The sequence below is a fragment of the Artibeus jamaicensis genome, unplaced genomic scaffold (genome assembly GCF_021234435.1).
Source record: "Artibeus jamaicensis isolate MK-2021 breed Jamaican fruit bat unplaced genomic scaffold, CSHL_Jam_final scaffold_537, whole genome shotgun sequence".
Lineage (NCBI taxonomy): Eukaryota > Metazoa > Chordata > Mammalia > Chiroptera > Phyllostomidae > Artibeus > Artibeus jamaicensis.
Window position 1 is genome coordinate 8,340,621 of NW_026522047.1, and position 16,123 is coordinate 8,356,743.

Below are 16,123 nucleotides of genomic sequence, written 5' to 3' on the forward strand. Positions count from 1 at the left end.
GGCCGCCTGGTGCGCAGGGTTCTGTGTCCCTGTGGCCCGGCCAGCCGAGTCACATGGCCTCACCCAGCACAGAGCTGCTTTGAAGGGACTGGCTTCCCCCCAGGAACCTCTTCCAGGCCTTGGCCCAGTGGGATCAGATGGGGGAAGTTAATCACTTGCCTCCTGCCAGGCCGCTGGCGGCCGTCTGGGTCCCGGGCACTAAATCAGCCTGATGAGGCTGCTAGTGGGAGGTGGCCCCTCGGGAAGAAAGGAGGCACAGCCGACGATGCCCGGCCTCCGGGCCACCTCCTGACCCCTGGGATCAGGACCACCCCGCTCCCTGCCGCCTCCGCTGCCCCTGAAGTGTTGGGCAAGGCTCCCTAAGGGTGCGCAGACCCGTCCGTCCTTCCTGGGCTGGGTTCTCGTCGCCTGTTCTTTGTGCCTTTTGGGCATTTGCATTCACCCTCCTCGCCTTGAGCAGCAGTCTCTGCCCCTGCCCCACGTGCTGCGACTCCGTCACTCGGCCCGGCTGGGCGCCAGGGTGCGGGTTCAACTCTGACCAGTGCTCCTTCTCCCTGGGGAGCTTCCTTCATCCCAGCCTTTCCTAGAAGTGAGAGAAGGGTTCACATGTCCAGAAAGGGCACACTCACGCCTCCGAGTGCACTCTGCACAGGACCGTGTGTTCTTTTGGGTACAGTGAGTGCCAGACGCCTGGTCACAGGTGCAGTAACGCCTCTGTGGGAGGGGCTGCAGGCCCTGTCTAAGGATAATTCACCCAAAGAGTTCCCTTCCCTCCCGGGCCTTCCTTCACTCAGAACCAGGCTGGTCAGTCTGCTGGGGCTCGTCCCAGGAGCTTTGTCATGGTGTGCGAGTGCTGGCAGTGAGGCTTTGCACATGTGTGTGGGGGGGGTGTGCGTGACACCGAGGGGCTCAGCCACTGTCCTGCGTGACCGTCTCTCCTCTTGTCTCCCACCTGTCCTCACCAGTGCTCTGTGAAGAACTGCCGCACGGCTTTCCATGTGACCTGTGCTTTTGACCGGGGCCTGGAGATGAAGACCATCTTGGCGGAGAACGATGAAGTCAAGTTCAAGTCCTACTGCCCAAAGCACAGCACCCACAGGAAAGCCGAGGAAAGCCTTGGGGAGGGGGCCGCTCAGGAGAACGGGGGCTCGGAGTGCCCCTCTCGGAACGCGCTGGAGCCCTTCGCCAGCCTCGAGCAGAACCAGGAGGAGGCGCACCGGGTGAGCGTGCGGAAGCAGAAGCTGCAGCAGCTGGAAGACGAGTTCTACACCTTCGTCAACCTGCTGGACGTCGCCAGGGCCCTGCGGCTGCCCGAGGAGGTGGTGGACTTCCTGTACCAGTACTGGAAGTTGAAGAGGAAGGTCAACTTCAACAAGCCCCTGATCACTCCAAAGAAAGACGAAGAGGACAACCTGGCGAAGCGGGAGCAGGATGTCTTGTTTAGGAGGCTGCAGCTGTTCACGCACCTGCGGCAGGACCTGGAGAGGGTAATGATCGACACTGACACCTTGTAGTGACCTAGCGAAGAGGATGGCGCAGAGGCCACGTGTGCCCCGGCCGGGCGTGGCGGCTGCGAGCTTGCTGTCGGCCGTACATGTAACTGCAGCGTGAGGTGGTGTCGGTTCAGTGTCTGTGGGCTGGGAGACTTGTGCGGACGTGCAGGACCGCCAAAGGGCGGGGCTCTTCTCTGTGACTTATTTTTAACACTTCCCCATTAATCCTCATTGTTCTGCAAGACTCAGTGGGGGTATGTCTCCCCCTCTATTCTAGAGCTAGAGGGAACTAAGCCCCAGGAACACGGGCCCAGAATTCCTGACACCCAGAGCTAGAAAACAAGAATGGATTTGGCAGAGGGTGGGGCGGGCAGAGGTGGGGAGAGATCTTGTTCAGCCTCGGGAACTCTCACAGGTGCTGGTGGCGGGCTCGCTGCTACCTCTGTGCCCCCTTGTCCCCAGGGCTGTCACAGAGCAGGGCAGGCCAGGGGGCCGGCGTGTGGGGCCTGTCTCTCCACAGGTTCTGGCAGTGAGGTGCTAAGTCATCCCCGAGGCTGTGTATCTGTACCGTGTGTGTGTCTGTGTCCACGTGTCTGTGGTGTGGCCACCTGTGGGTGTGGGGGTCCTGGTCCCGCTCAGCACACCACTTGTCACCTGCGGCATTGCTGGAGGTGGCGGCAGTGGGCGGCCTGGAGCTGCCGCCCGCCCTCCAGCAGCTGCTGCTGCTTTGTGCTTCCCCCACTCTGCTGCCCTCGGAGTCCCAGGCCAGACCCCTCTTCCTGCCACAGGAAGAGCCAGGAGTGGGCTGGCTCGCCACCCCCCCCCCCCCCCAGGGCCTCTGCTCCCTGGAACTGGAGGTGGGTCTTCCAGCACCTTCTGCATCAGCGCCCTGGCTAATTAAATTCCTTAGTGCACAGGAACTGGACCCGGCTTCTGGCCTGTTGCAGCGTGCGCTGAAAGGCAGCACCGTGTGGCCCGGAAGAGTTGACGCACCTCCCCCAGGCACCTGACTTAGCGGGGAGAGATTCACCTGCCTGGGAGAGACGCACTCAGGTGGTTTGAAATGAGGGTGTAGGCCAAGACTAGGGATAAACTAGGGAGGTACCGAACCAAAAGATCCAAGTCCTGCACGCCCCATCCGCACACAAGCTTGTTGTGACAGCCCTTCCCCAGGTTAGGCATTGGCCGAGGCAGGCCCCAGAGGAGGGCCGTGAGGCTCTCCTGCTCCCACACCCCCCCTGGTGGTGAGTGTGAAGAAGACCTCGCCTCCCCCAGCCACGTGCATGTGTGGCGGTTCTGTTCAGAGTTGAGAAAGGGATTCAGAAGGACGAACTGGAGCCCTGGCGACAAGCCGCGCGTGACAACCACAGTACTTGGGGCGCACGCGCTGCGGAGCCAGACAGTCCTCGGGAGGGAGGACGAGAAGGCTCTGTCCGGACCGTGTTCGCCTCACAACCACCACAGAATAAAAGTGTAGAAAATGCTCGTGGTGTACTAACTCTGTTCTGCACTTCAGTTACTCAGATTAACACGCACGTATAATCAAATTCTGAACACTTCTGGAGTCATCACTGTTGCTTTTTTAAGTAGAATGATGCCAATTATGTAATGAGAAACAGGGAATAAATCAGGATTTGTGTGTGTGTGTGTGTGTGGCATTCCTTACATTTACTTCAGTAAAGAGCATAAGAAGTTTGTAGGGTGTTTAGTGGCAGTTTAAAATGGGCTTATTATAATGAAAAATATGTTTTTCAAAGTTTGCCATGAGGCCTGTGATGGTGGCAGATTTAAAAGGTTCAGTCTCTGCCGTGCCCCAGAGCGTGGTGCAGTTCTTAGTAATTATAAAGAGCATCGGGCCGAAGGCCCACGGAGGCTGGGCTGACAGAACCATGAGTCCGTGCTTTGTCCTTAGGTCAGGGTTCTGCCCAGCTCACACAGCAGCACCTCGCAGCAGGCACACAGAACCAGTTACCACCTGGGGCAGCAATGGTGGCGTGTGGTCAGCCCTCAGGCAGCCGCCGCCGCCCTTACTAATGCAGACAGCCGGTGAGCTGTGATGGTGATGCTCTTTCCTGCAAATACACACCTGGGCACCTTGCACACCTGGGACCAGCGCTGGCTCAGAATGTTAGGTGCCAGGAATGGGTTTCAGGAGGGCCCAGGACCACGCCACACCTGTAAGGAGACACTCGGACTGGTGCGTGGCGGGTGGTCGTGTCGAGTTTCCTGGGCCCGACTTCCGGTGGGGTTCCTCCCCCCGAGGTCTTGTCTCAGAGACACAGTGAACAGTGCAGCCAGTGAGCGCCCACTCCTGTGCACACGCTGCCTCTGCACGCCAGGCACCCGGGGGTGGGGGCTCCGTGCTGTCCAGTGGAGCGGGTCACCTTTGAAAGTCTGGTGCAGTTCCACTTGTCCCTGAGCAAAAGGTACCTTAAGCTGTAGTGTGGTAAAAGCAGTGTTTGGGATTCAAGAAAACCCCTGAACCCATTTTCGGATTCCTGAGGGCCATGGTTCTTGGGGTGGGGTCCCCAACCAGCAGCAACATTACTTGGAAACCTAGTAGAGAAGCAGATTTGGGGGCCTCCCCTCTTACTGCAGAAGCTCTGGGGCCGGGGGACCAGCACGTCTGACGAAAGCCTGGCTGGGTTGAACTTGGCCTGAGAGTGCACCTGTGAGCAGGGGTTTTTTTTGAAACCATCATCCAAGGACAAGAGTATTGATTTATTATTTTTTTTAGAAACATCAACGTGAGAGATACATTGAGGTCACTCCTATGTGTGCTCCTGGTCGGGACTGAACCCACAATCCTTATGGTGTATGGACAGTGCTTCAACTCACTGAGCCACCCGGCTGGGGTGTGAGCTGGTTTTGGGGGGCACTTCCTCACAGCCCACTGGGAGAGGAGGAAGTGGGAGGGACTTTGGAGGGACTGTGCTGCAGGAGCCGCCAGGCAGCGCCTGCTTTCCATGGAGCCTCAGTTCAGAGCTGCACATGCAGCTGCCTGTGAGGAGTGCAGGGGGGCGTGCACAGGACTGCGGCCTGGGGTGCGCTCTCTCCTAAGTGGGGTCAGCCAGGCCGGGGCCACTTAGGGGCCTGATTTGTTCCAACTGCCCCGGTCTTGGGTTTCTGGAGTTCTGTTTGGAGGTTTCTCATTAAAGATCATGGGGCACAGAAGGGGCTTCCCAAGAGCAGCCAGGGTGGAAGCCACCAAGATTAAATTTGAGAAGGGAATGGAACTTGGGTCTCAGGCTTCCCTGCTTTCTGTTTCTGTGGGTAATTTGGAGTCAGAGACATAAATGTCTGTTGAACGTCCAGCTTGAACAAGAGGGGGCCCATCTATGCGTAGGGGTCAGGGTTCGTCCCCATTTCCTGTGTGCAGAGGTCGGATTCCTTGTCTTCATGTGGACATTGGTCTGCTTGTTTTCCAGTTTGGAGTCAGGTACCTGTCTCCCCTGGGTGGCACAGCACTGACCGAAGTGCTATCAGCACCCTGTCTCCAGCCGGTCAGGATTTTCAGAGGACACTGCTTGGCCCAGGGGTCTGGGGCTACGACGTGAAGCTCAGGCCTCGAGGGGGAATCTACTCCGAGATGGGGGAGTGACTTACTTGTCAGCTCTTTAAGATACACACAGAATTTTTTCAATCGAGAAGTGTCAGGAAGATGCTAAATAGTCAGTGAATGAGGTGTTCCTGCTTCCTCACACACGCTGCCAGCGTGGGAGCCGGTGAGGAGCTAGTGCTCGTGTCTGCTTGCAAACGGCTGCCTGGACAGCTGGGCTCGTCTGGGCTCGGGGGCCTGAGACCCGGGGGGCAGGCCTGTGTGTGCAGCTTGTCATCCTCCTTGTTGCAAAGGGAAGGGTTTGTGACCTTCGGACCTCTTCTTTAAAAAAAGATTAACTGATCTTCAGAGAGAAAAAGGGAGAGGGAGACATCAGTTTGTTGTTCTATCTACTGATAGAATCGTTGGTTGATTCTTGTGTGTGCCCTTGCTGGGGATCGAACCCGCAACTTTTGCATATGGGGGTGATGCTCTGACCAACCGAGCCACCTGACCAGGGCCTGCTGGACCGCTTGTATTTGAAAGAAGGCAGCGAGGGAAGGGATTGCCCGGTGTAAGGAAAGCGTGGTTTTCAGGAGAGCAGTTATGCCTTGATGCGGGAGCCGGGCTGATTTGGGTCTTGCGCACACTGTCCTGCCAGAAGGCCGAGTTGTGCACTTGTTGTGTTGCGTCGTGACCTGTGTGTCCTCAGGCCCGTGGAATCTACCCAGGTTCACCGGCAGGTGTAGGACTGAGGGGTCGAAGGGGGTTCATCGACGAATGCTTTGCGTTTAGACTTGGCGTCTGTACTGACTCATCCCGGGAGGCTTTGAAGACATTAGTCAGCACTGGTCCGGGAGGATCTGCCTGTGTGGTTGGAGGTCACCCGTCGGATGCAAAGTGGAGCTGCTAGCACCGGGGTCTGTTCCATTCCTCCCACGTCAGTCAGTCCCAGGGCAGCGTCCGCTCCTCCGGCGGTGACTCAGCTGGACCCGACGTTGATCCCGCGAGTCCAGGCAGAGCCAGGGTGTTCCCTGGACGTCACGTTCTGTGTGAGCGCCAGTGGGCTGTTAGTTCCAGGCTGTCTCGTGTCCAGCTGACCAGGACTTGAACTTGGATTCTTGGTGACCACCTGGTCTTATATAGGGTCAATATTTGGGAGGGGGGCTTTTCTTCTGATGGCACTTGACCGTGTGTTCACGTAGCTGCAACTTAAAAAGACACACAATAAACAGGTGTGTCTTTAAATCTTTAAAGCCTCTCACCCTCCCACTCCTGGAAATGCAATCCTGAGGAGTGGTGAGCCCTTTGCTCTGGAGAGATGTGGCAAGTCCAGACTCCGCCCCCATAGTCTTCTCTCTGCTGGAATGAGTCCAAGGCGGGGGTGGGGGTGGAGGTGGGCCTTTGTGGGGTTCTGTAGGTGTCCTCCACAATCTGACTTGGCTGTGTCGCTGTCCAGGGAGGGAGGGGTATGTGCTGAACCCTTGTTAGCAGCTCCCAGGAGATTAGCGATTGGAGAAGAAAGTACATTTTGATTTTAGATGTCACGCCAGGCTTTTGTAGGACAATTTTATCTCAGGTAAAGGGAAAAAAATAAAGCACCAAAGTACTGTTCACGATGTATTGCTTACTTAGAATCTCTATTCTCTACATTCTAGGTTCGGAACCTCACTTACATGGTGACCCGCAGGGAAAAGATTAAACGGTCTGTGTGCAAAGTCCAGGAACAGATATTCAATCTTTACACTAAGCTCTTGGAGCAAGAAAGAGTTTCAGGTATGCATTCAGCCCTCGTAGGTCAATCAGTAGGGCAGGGGTTCAGAAGCTAAGGCTCTGCTAAAGACAGAGGATAGTTTCATTTTCCTTTATCTTGTCTGCAGAAGAACCTGAGCAGCACAGGCTTTCATATCTAAAGAAAATGTTTACACATTGGAGGCATTTTGACACGGGGTGGGCTAGGGATTTGGCCTCGCTGCAGCTCGAATCCTTTGTCCTCTGCTTCCAGGCCTGACCGAAGCAAGTCTCCAGTTTTCCAAGTCACCCCATTTCCTCCTGTGTAACTTGAGTATCTCAGCCGAGGCCTGGGGACTGCTGTGAGGCTCACAGGAAAGAGTAACTTCTATTTTGCAGAGCACTTGATAAACGTGAGGTGTCATGGGGATACCTGAAAGAATTTGGGGATTACCGAGCCTTGCATCTACCTGTAACATGCGGTGAAATGATCTTAAGACTGTGAGCTCCAGGCAGATGTGTAGATAACATTCTCAGTGGACTTTTTCTGGTGTAGGTAGAATTTCGAATCTTTGGGAGATTCAGTGCCAAGTATTTATGTATTTAGTGCCTTCTATTTTATATTGCTCTGGGCTAAGCAAAGAGAAAAAAAAAAAAACACTGCAATTACTTGGAGATCAAATACAAAGCTGCGGAGTTGTCTAACCTCCCTGGGGTTTGTGGGTCTGGGAAGGCGTTTGGGCCAGAATCAAAGTTTCAGCGCTGGCGTGGGGGTCCCAACAGTGGGAAGCTGGGAGGGTGCGGGTTTCAGAGAGAGAGTGTGCGGCAGTGTGTGGTCAGGCAGAATCACAGACTCGTGGAACAGGTAGGTCCCAGGTGAGCTCGTCCCTGCCCCTGGCCACCCCAGTTCTCCACTTCTGTGGCCTTTGGTTGCTGTAGGTAATTATGACCCATGGACACAGCAAAGGAGCTGTCACACCTTACGGCGTGGAAATCCAGGTTCTGGTTTTCCTAACGCTAACCAGGTGCATGGGACTAGAGGCCCCCTGGGTCCTCCAATCACGTTATTTTGTTGGATGTCATTTCAGTATGACCTTCATGAGATGCTGTTGGGACTGGTCTCTGTCTGTTGGCCTGTGGTAAAATCGGTTTTCCCGTTTGTCATAAAGTCCCAGAGCCTGTTGACGTGAAGTGAGGACTTCCTGTAAATGGGTCAGTGGAACAAAGAGAAGGCTGAGGGACTACGAAATGACGTTCTTGGAGCAATACCTGGTTTGAATAGCATTAACTTATTAATAATATTATATCAGATAATTGTTCCCAAGAGGAAAGAATTTCTGGATGTAGCAAGCTTATACCATCAGCTAGAATTTAGTTGTTCAACTTCTAAAATAGATTTTTCTAAGTAGGTGACATAAGTAGAAGCAGTTCGATTCACATTGTTTGACGTGAACTTCTGTCTCCTCATCGATTACGCGGATGAATTTGAACTCGTGCCTTTTCCTCCGTGAGCAAGGGGAGGTGATGCTGAAGGCCTCCTGTGACCCTCCCTGGGCGGTCACCTGTGGAAACGCCGTAGAGAGCATTGGCTCTCATTTCCCTCGGGGTGTTTGTCACGGGCTGCAGGCAGCTGCCCGCACAGCCCGGCCGAGGTTCTCCCTCGGGCGAGGGGCTGAGACTGAAGCAGGCGGCCGCTGTCGGGCGGCCCTCCCTCCGCAGTCTTGCTGCTGCTTGTGGGAAAGGAAGCGGTCGCCTGCCCTCCGAGGTGCGGACACGCCAGGTGTGTCCAGCGGAGTACAAAACACTCTGCCCTGTGGGGGCAGCTCTGCCTCTCGAGTCACCAGCTCTGTTCCCTTCTCGTGCCTGCTCTGTGTTTGCTCAGCGGTAGGTTCTCAGCCAGGCTCCGGCCTGGGACTCCAGCTGTCCCTGGTTTTCCCGGAGGTTCACTGCTCGCTGCAGACGGGAAAGCGTGTTCGACAGGAGCATGAGAACATGCTTCCTTGGTGGTCTGAGGCTCCGGCAGAAATGTGGCCCTCCTGGTGGACGCCGGGTGTTAGGAATCCAGCCAGTGCTTTTCAGACGGAGGGTTACGAAGTGTTAGTGGGTGAGATGAATCTAGTCTCCCATCGGCCGCATTAAAAATAAGTGACGTAGACAGTGTCAGTGCATATCAGATGGTGGAGGCCAACAGAGTTTCACGAGGAGCAAGCTTTTACTGAGTAATGGGACATTTAGTTCTTACTGTGATTTGCATGAAATTAATTTTTTTTTTTTTTACTATTTATTTTTGGAGGGAGGGAGAAAGAGGAAAGGGAACGTTGATCGGTTACCTCTTGTACGTGCCCTGACCAGGAACCAAACTGGCCACCTTTTGCTGACCAGGATGGTGCCTAACCAGCTGAGCCACACCAGGCAGGGCTGCATGAAAAATGTTTGAAAACCACCGATTTAACTTACCCTCATGTTGGCTGATGATTTAGTTTAATTCCACGAATGGGTTTTCCATATAATAATACACTTTATTTTTGACATTTACTATGTCTCTGCGGTGACTTTAAACACCTTCCCTGACTCATGTCACATAGTTACATGTGTGCATCCCCATGGTAGGCCTAGGAAGGCAGAGATGGAAAAACCGGAAGAGCCCTGGTCCCTGCCCTGTCCCCGCCCCGTTCTCCTGGGAGACCTGGGGGGCGTGCCCACGTCTCCTGGGAGACCTGGGGGGCGTGCCCACCGCTGACCAGCAGGTGCTGCTCAGGCGCCGGGCAGCAGGTGGGGCCGGCGCCTGACCTCCGACGGGCCACACGGCCCCCCTTTGAAAATCTGGTCAGCTTTTCTGTCCAGGGGAAATATTTCTTGAAAAGATGCTATTTCGTGAAAAATTCTGTGAACTTCGGCCATTTTAGAAAATAGAGCTTTAAGTTGTATGCTGACCGAGTGCAGATTCTCAAAGCAGGTGGCAGCATTACTGTAAAAGTCAGATTTCCACGTGCTGGGCGGCCGTGTGCTGTGCAGTGGGTTGGGCGTGGGCGTTCACAGGGCCACGTGGAGGGACTCGAGTTGCCTTCTCTCCGGTTTGCTTCTGCCCTGACTGTTCGCTCTTTGTGCTCCTGTGTCCGCAGGTGTGCCTTCTTCGTCCTGCTCCTCCTCCTCGCTGGAACGCATGCTGTTCAACAGCCCTTCTGTGGGCCCCGACGCCCCCAAGATAGAGGACCTGAAGTGGCATTCTGCCTTCTTCAGGAAGCAAATGGGGCACTCGCGGAAAAAGCCCCACAAGCGAGATGCGTTGCCGAGCAGCGCCCGGGCCGCGGGCAAGACCCTGCTCAGGCCACCGGGCCTGTGTGGGCGCAGGGAGGGCGCGGGTCTCCCCGGGAGCGTCCTGAGTTTGGAAAAGACCTTTGCGGAAGCTCGGCTCCTGTCCGCACAGCAGAAAAACGGTGTGATGGTGCCCGACCCCGGGCACAGGAGAGACCACCGATTCCATTGTGACCTCAGTAAGGGAGACGTCAAGGACAGACCTTTGAAACAGAGCCACAAGCCCCTCAGGTGCACAGACGCGCCCCAGCGGCATCCGGACCATGGGCGAGCTGCCCCCTCCGCCGCGGCGGGGCAGTCGGCGCCGGGCACGAGGAAGGAGGCGGTGCCCAAGTGCAACGGCTCACTGGTCAGAGTGAGCTGTACCCAGACTGCAGTCAAAGTGCCTACAACACCGGCCAGCCCAGTGAAAAACTGGGGCGGTTTCCGGATTCCAAAGAAGGGGGAGCGGCAGCAGCAGGGCGAGGCGCAGGAGGCTGCCGGCCACCAGCACGCGGACTACCCCTACTTGGGCCTGGGCCGAGCCACGGCCCCGGAAAGGGCGAAGAGCAAGTTGAAATCGGACAACGAGAATGACGGGTACGCCCCGGACGTGGAAATGAGCGACTCCGAGAGTGAGACGTCGGAAAAGAAGTGCACCCACCCCAGCAGCGCCATCGCCCGGCGGACAGACATCATCCGGAGGAGCATCTTGGCCTCTTGATGAAGCGGCTGGCGCGGGGCTCTGCGGCCTGGTCCTTGCTGCCAGACGGTCTCTGACAGGCTCTGACCCGGGGACACGCGGAGACCCAGCTCTCCGGAGCCACGCAGACACATTTACTTGCAATTCAGATTGAATTTTTTTTTTCTGAGTCACTTATAAACTGTTGTGAGAAGTGTGTGTTATTTTCAACTTGTTGAGGAAACACAAGACTAGGTTGTAACCGTAAGACTCTGCTAAACTGGAAGCTGAATTAAACACTAAAATGAGAATGAATGAAGTAAGTCTTTAAAGAGGGCAAGGATTACCTAAGCTTCGTGAGTTTTTATTGCTCTCTGTATTCTTCCCAAAGCACAAACTCTTGGTTACCTGAAATACGGAATCAGAGATGGTTCTTGAGAAACCCTCACGTACTGTGGAATAGCCCGTAACACTTATTTTCTAGGACTGTGGCGGACCTTGAAGTCACGATTATGCTGTGTCCCACAGGCCGTTTCTGTTGCATAGAGTCCATTAGGCAGCAGCTGCGAAGCTTCAGGAACTCCGGGGAATTTAAGTGTAAATACACCGGATGGGGAGGAAAGAGTTTTGTTTTTTTTTTTAAAGGTCATCTCTGGAAGATCCGAAGGGGCAGGGCAGAGCTGCTGCAGCTTGAATTTAGGGTGCAAGTCTCAGTCCTGCTGCCCCACGCCTGGGCTGTGGATATAGGACTGGTGGAGAGAGAAGCCATTAGGAAGTCCCTGTGGGTGAGAAAGGGCGCCCGAGGCCCCATTTTTACCAGTCCTCTTGACCTTCCTCTTCCCTAACCATTGTCCTGTGGGCCGGCTTGGGATTTCCCTGGCTGTTGGCAATACCTGGCCATCTAGCTTCCAACTACACAATGGTCGTTCAAGTAATGAACTTCAGATTCTGGTGATTCATACTTCCCAGAGCCAGCCACCAACTAGTGCATGTGTTAGGGAATCCGGCTTCCCATGTGAACGGATTCCTTAAAAATGAGGAAAAAAGAAAAAAAAAGAAGAAGGAAAAAAGATGTTATATTTTAAAAACAATAGAAAGGCAATAAGTTGCGAAAACCTCTTACCATTGACCAAGTTTATACAGGAAAAAGATTTAAGTATAATAGGTTTTCTAGAGTCAGTTCTAGGCTCTAGTTTGTAACTTGGACTTTCTAATTGCAAAAGGCAATAACTCGTAAGTTATCAGCAATAATAAATTTAGCATTGAATTTGAGTACAATGTTCTGTTTTTGCACTCACTGCAGTGCTTATGTATTAAGACAGTGGGTAGTGTTAAGGTCCTGTTAATTTTCTTTGGATTTCAATGTAGTTGTGCATCAAACTTAAGGAAAGTTTAAATAGCGATGAGATTGAGAACTGTGGGCCCTTGAAACAAGCCCAGCTTCCCCTAAATTACCCTGTAGTTTGTTAATACCAGTATTCAGATTCCTGATTCATTTATACATGTGTTTCCATGTGGCAGGGATATTCTGATACTTAATGAATAATGCTTTGAGTTCCGTAGTTAACTTTCAAGTCTTCCAGAGGATTGTCCACAACAAAAAAAGGCTTAATGAATTCCATCTTGCTATGCAAGTTTTATCAGATGATCAAATAGTAGATCGGATGCATCCCCATTGTGTGTATGACATTTTCAAACCAAGTCTTAACTCTTTGAATACATTGTAGTAGCTAATTCAGGGGAGGGGAAAGGATGACCCAGGATTTTAGATGGACTATTTTTGAGCTACGGGGGCTCATTTTGAAACACTGCTGTCCAGATAAAGCTGTTGCTACAGATATTAGAAGGTTCTTATGAATCCAAGTCGTCCATTCACTCGTAGCCTAATTTAAAAGTCAGATTTTTTGCATACGAGCAAAAATCTTTTGCTGAGTACAGAAGAAGGTGGACGCTATCTGCAGTTATCTTCTGGCCCCAGCGACAGGTCTGGGTGGAGTAGGGGTGATGTGTGAAGCCATAGGAAGGAAATCCGAATTCTAGGAAGTGTACGACCTCTCACCGTTTTAGGAGGTGCCAGATTCATTTGCACTATTAGAAATGCTAGTGTTGTGCAAAAATAATGCCTTACCTGTTTTTCCCCCCACATTTAGGTTGAAAAGCTTTCAAACGTTCCAAGTTATGCTGAACCAAAAACAAAACAAAAACAAAAACATAAAAAGGTTTAAAAAAATCCCATATGAGAACAAAACACACAAAAATAAAAAGCCCACAACCTTTATTTCTGCTTTGAAATGCAAGGGGTAGAGCTTGGTGTCTCAGACAGTGGAAGGACAGCTTTGTGAGTTCGTTTCCTGTCCTGCTGGGGGCGCTGTATGGGACCACCGTGCAGCAGCCCATTCTACCCACTGCTTGCTCTCCTAGTGGGCTACCATGTGCTTCTTTCTTTTTTCTTTTCTTTTTCTTTTCTTTTCTTTTCTTTTCTTTTCTTTTCTTTTCTTTTCTTTTCTTTTCTTTTCTTTTCTTTTCTTTTCTTTTCTTTCTTTCTTTCTTTCTTTCTTTCTTTCTTTCTTTCTTTCTTTCTTTCTTTCTTTCTTTCTTCTTTTTCTTTCTCTCTTTTTTCTTTTTAAGCTTTATCTTTCCTTGTGCATCCTGACCAAGAAATATCTTTGATTATGATCAATGTTTATGTCAGTGTAGCTAGTTAAACTTTTGTAAACTTGCCTGGAATGTCATTTGTTAGGTTACAAACACAAATCTCAATGAAGGGTTCTATGTGTTGTGTACAAATCTTAATTATTTTGAAATGGACAAACTTGTCATTACATTTGTAACCTTGTACAGAGAATTTTTCACTATGTGCCTAGCTTGGTGTCCATTCAGCTAAAATTGAAGAAAAAGGTGCATGAAGAGTTAAAAATCAGAAATTAAGCAAAGTATATGTAGAGATGACTATTTTATATGACATGGCCCAATCCTGTATTTATTTCTACCCCTTTTTTGAAAGTATTTATAAAACTAGTTGAGGACAGCTGTATTTTTTTGTTGAACTATTTAGTAGAATTTGTGCCTTTTTGTCTGTATGTGAATAAATGCTGTACATTTTGCAATACATTCCAAGTGTCTTTTGAAGTCTGCTTTTGCTAAATGTTTAAAGATGTGTCCGGGACTTAGTCCTGAATTGGTGTGTGTCATCGTGCTGGTTTCGATCCGAATGGGAATGGAAATTCCTTCCCTGGGCCACTCTCTGCTAGACTCTAGTGCCTTGACTCTGGAAGGTGGTCACGGTCTGATTTTTGTCATGCCCTTTAGAAAAAAAATGAAAGTACAGTTTTTTCCAGTATACAATTTTGGATATGAAAACAACCAGCGTTAAAGCTATTTAACTTTAGGGTGAGAGAGAGCTGGGTTTAAAGGCTGAACTATGCAGGTTACTGGCCATGTGACCGTGGCCAGCACACCCAACGAGTCTGTCTCAATTCTCCCTTCTGTGAAAATGGACATACAGTATCTGGCACAAAGTCCGTAGTAGGCACTTAGTCAATGGTGGACTATTTTTATCATTAGGAAAAAGATACTTTAACATCATTGACTGATGAGCTTTCTAAGGCAAAAAATTAAAAAAAAATTCCTGAATGACAGGAAGATTATAAGGACCTTAAAAAATAATTGTTAAAAGAGCAGCTTTATTAAGTGCATTCATAGTCTGCATTGTGCAAAGACATGTCCAAGACCACAGCATTTGACGTTGGAAGAGGTGGGCTGAGCCCCGGTTCCAGTTCCTAGTTTGCTTCGCTCCCTGCCTGAAACTTCTGTCACTGTGCGCAGAAGTTAGCACCTAATCCCATGTGACTTCCCCTGGGACAGCAAAACTGCCGTGGGTGCTGCGTTCTCACTTAGATTAGGATGAGCCATGTCGGGGCAGTGCTACTACCCTCACTTATATTGATTTTGTAATAATTTGGCCAGAGTGCTTTTTTTTTTCTTTTATGTGAATTGTTCATACATTTGGCTAAAAGCTTGTTTATTTCTCCTGGTTCCTCCTTAGTGACTATTTACTTCCATGTTGCTTGCTCTGAGTAAGACCCCGGAGAGAAATAACCGTGATTCTTCCTAAGGTCTTAAAAGTTGAGTAACCAGGATAGTTCCCTCGGGAGATTAAGGCCCCTGGAGCCTCAGCCAGGGCGGAGCGCGGCGGCCCTGCAACCTGCAGTGGGGAACGCGGCACCAGGGACTCTGTCCACGTTTTTACCCAGATCACTCAGAAAACGGTTTCCGCCTTTGAGGCATCAGCCGTCCGCAGCAAACTTGGTGATTAACTTCAAGGTTGCAGTCTTCAGTATGATTTCTCATTAATGCTCACCCCTGCGACAGCAGACGTGCTCCAGTCTGGGGCAGAGCCAGGGCTTTGCCCGCCCGCCTGCCGAGTGGAAAGGGGCTGAGGACGAGTCTCTCGCCTGCTGCCGCGGCTTCTGCTGTTCGCTCCGGGGTGGAGTTGGACGCCTGCGCAGTCCAGCGTCTCCACTGCGGCTCCCGGGGCCTTTCCTCCGGGGTGTGTGCAGGTGCTTGCGATTTTGGAGCTCATCGTTTGTTTTGTTTTGATGTTATTTTGTTTTTAAAAATGTTTTATCGATTATGCTGTTACCGTTGTCCCATTTCCCCCCTTTATCCCCTCCATCCTGCGTGCCCCCTCCCACCTGCAATCCCCCTCCCCTTAGTTCGTGTCCATGGGTCGTGCATAGAAGTTCTTTGGTGTCTCCGTTTCCCACACTATTCTTAACCTCCCCCTGTTTTCTACCCACCATTTATGCTGATTGTTCCCTGTACCTTTCCCCCCATTTCCCCCCTCCCCTTTCCCACTGATGACCCTCCATGTGATCTCCATTTCTGTGATTCTGTTCCAGTTCTAGTTGTTTTTTTTTTTTAAGTTCGGTTGATAGTTGCCAGTTTGTTGTCATTTTACTGTTCATATATTTGATCATCTTTTTCTTCAATAAGTCCCTTTAACATTTCATATAATAAGAACTTGATGATGAACTTTAACTTTACCTCATCTGGGAAGCGCTTTATCTGCCCTTCCATTCTAAATGAAAGCTTTGCTGGATAGAGCAATCTTGGTTGTAGGTCTTTGGATTTCATGACTTGGAATACTTCTTTCCAGCCTCTTAGGTTTCTTTGAGAAATCAGCTGATGGTCTAATGGGAACTCCTTTGTAGGTGACTGTCTCCCTTTCTCTTGTTGCTTTTAAGATTCTCTCCTTATCTTTAATCTTGGTAATTGTAATTATGACGTGCCTTGGTGTGTGCTTCCTTCGACCCCCCAATGGGTCCAATTCCATTGAGACTCTCTGAGCTTCCTGGGCTTCCTAGAAGTGTATTTCCTTTGCCA

The 16,123-nt window shown here is 51.3% G+C and overlaps 1 protein-coding gene across 8 annotated transcripts in view; it reads left to right on the forward strand.

Annotated features, from left to right (window-relative positions):
* JADE1 (jade family PHD finger 1) overlaps positions 1-13,256 on the forward strand; it is a 51,552-nt gene extending 38,296 nt beyond the window's left edge. For all 8 annotated transcript variants that reach the window (XM_037129926.2, XM_037129929.2, XM_037129927.2 and 5 more), the window contains exons 9-11: positions 966-1,487; positions 6,690-6,807; positions 9,885-13,256. In XM_037129926.2, coding sequence (XP_036985821.2) covers positions 966-1,487; positions 6,690-6,807; positions 9,885-10,780 — 1,536 coding nt within the window. In that variant the 3' untranslated portion in view covers positions 10,781-13,256. The remainder of the gene's footprint in view (positions 1-965; positions 1,488-6,689; positions 6,808-9,884) is intronic.
* Positions 13,257-16,123: the final 2,867 nt, after the last annotated feature.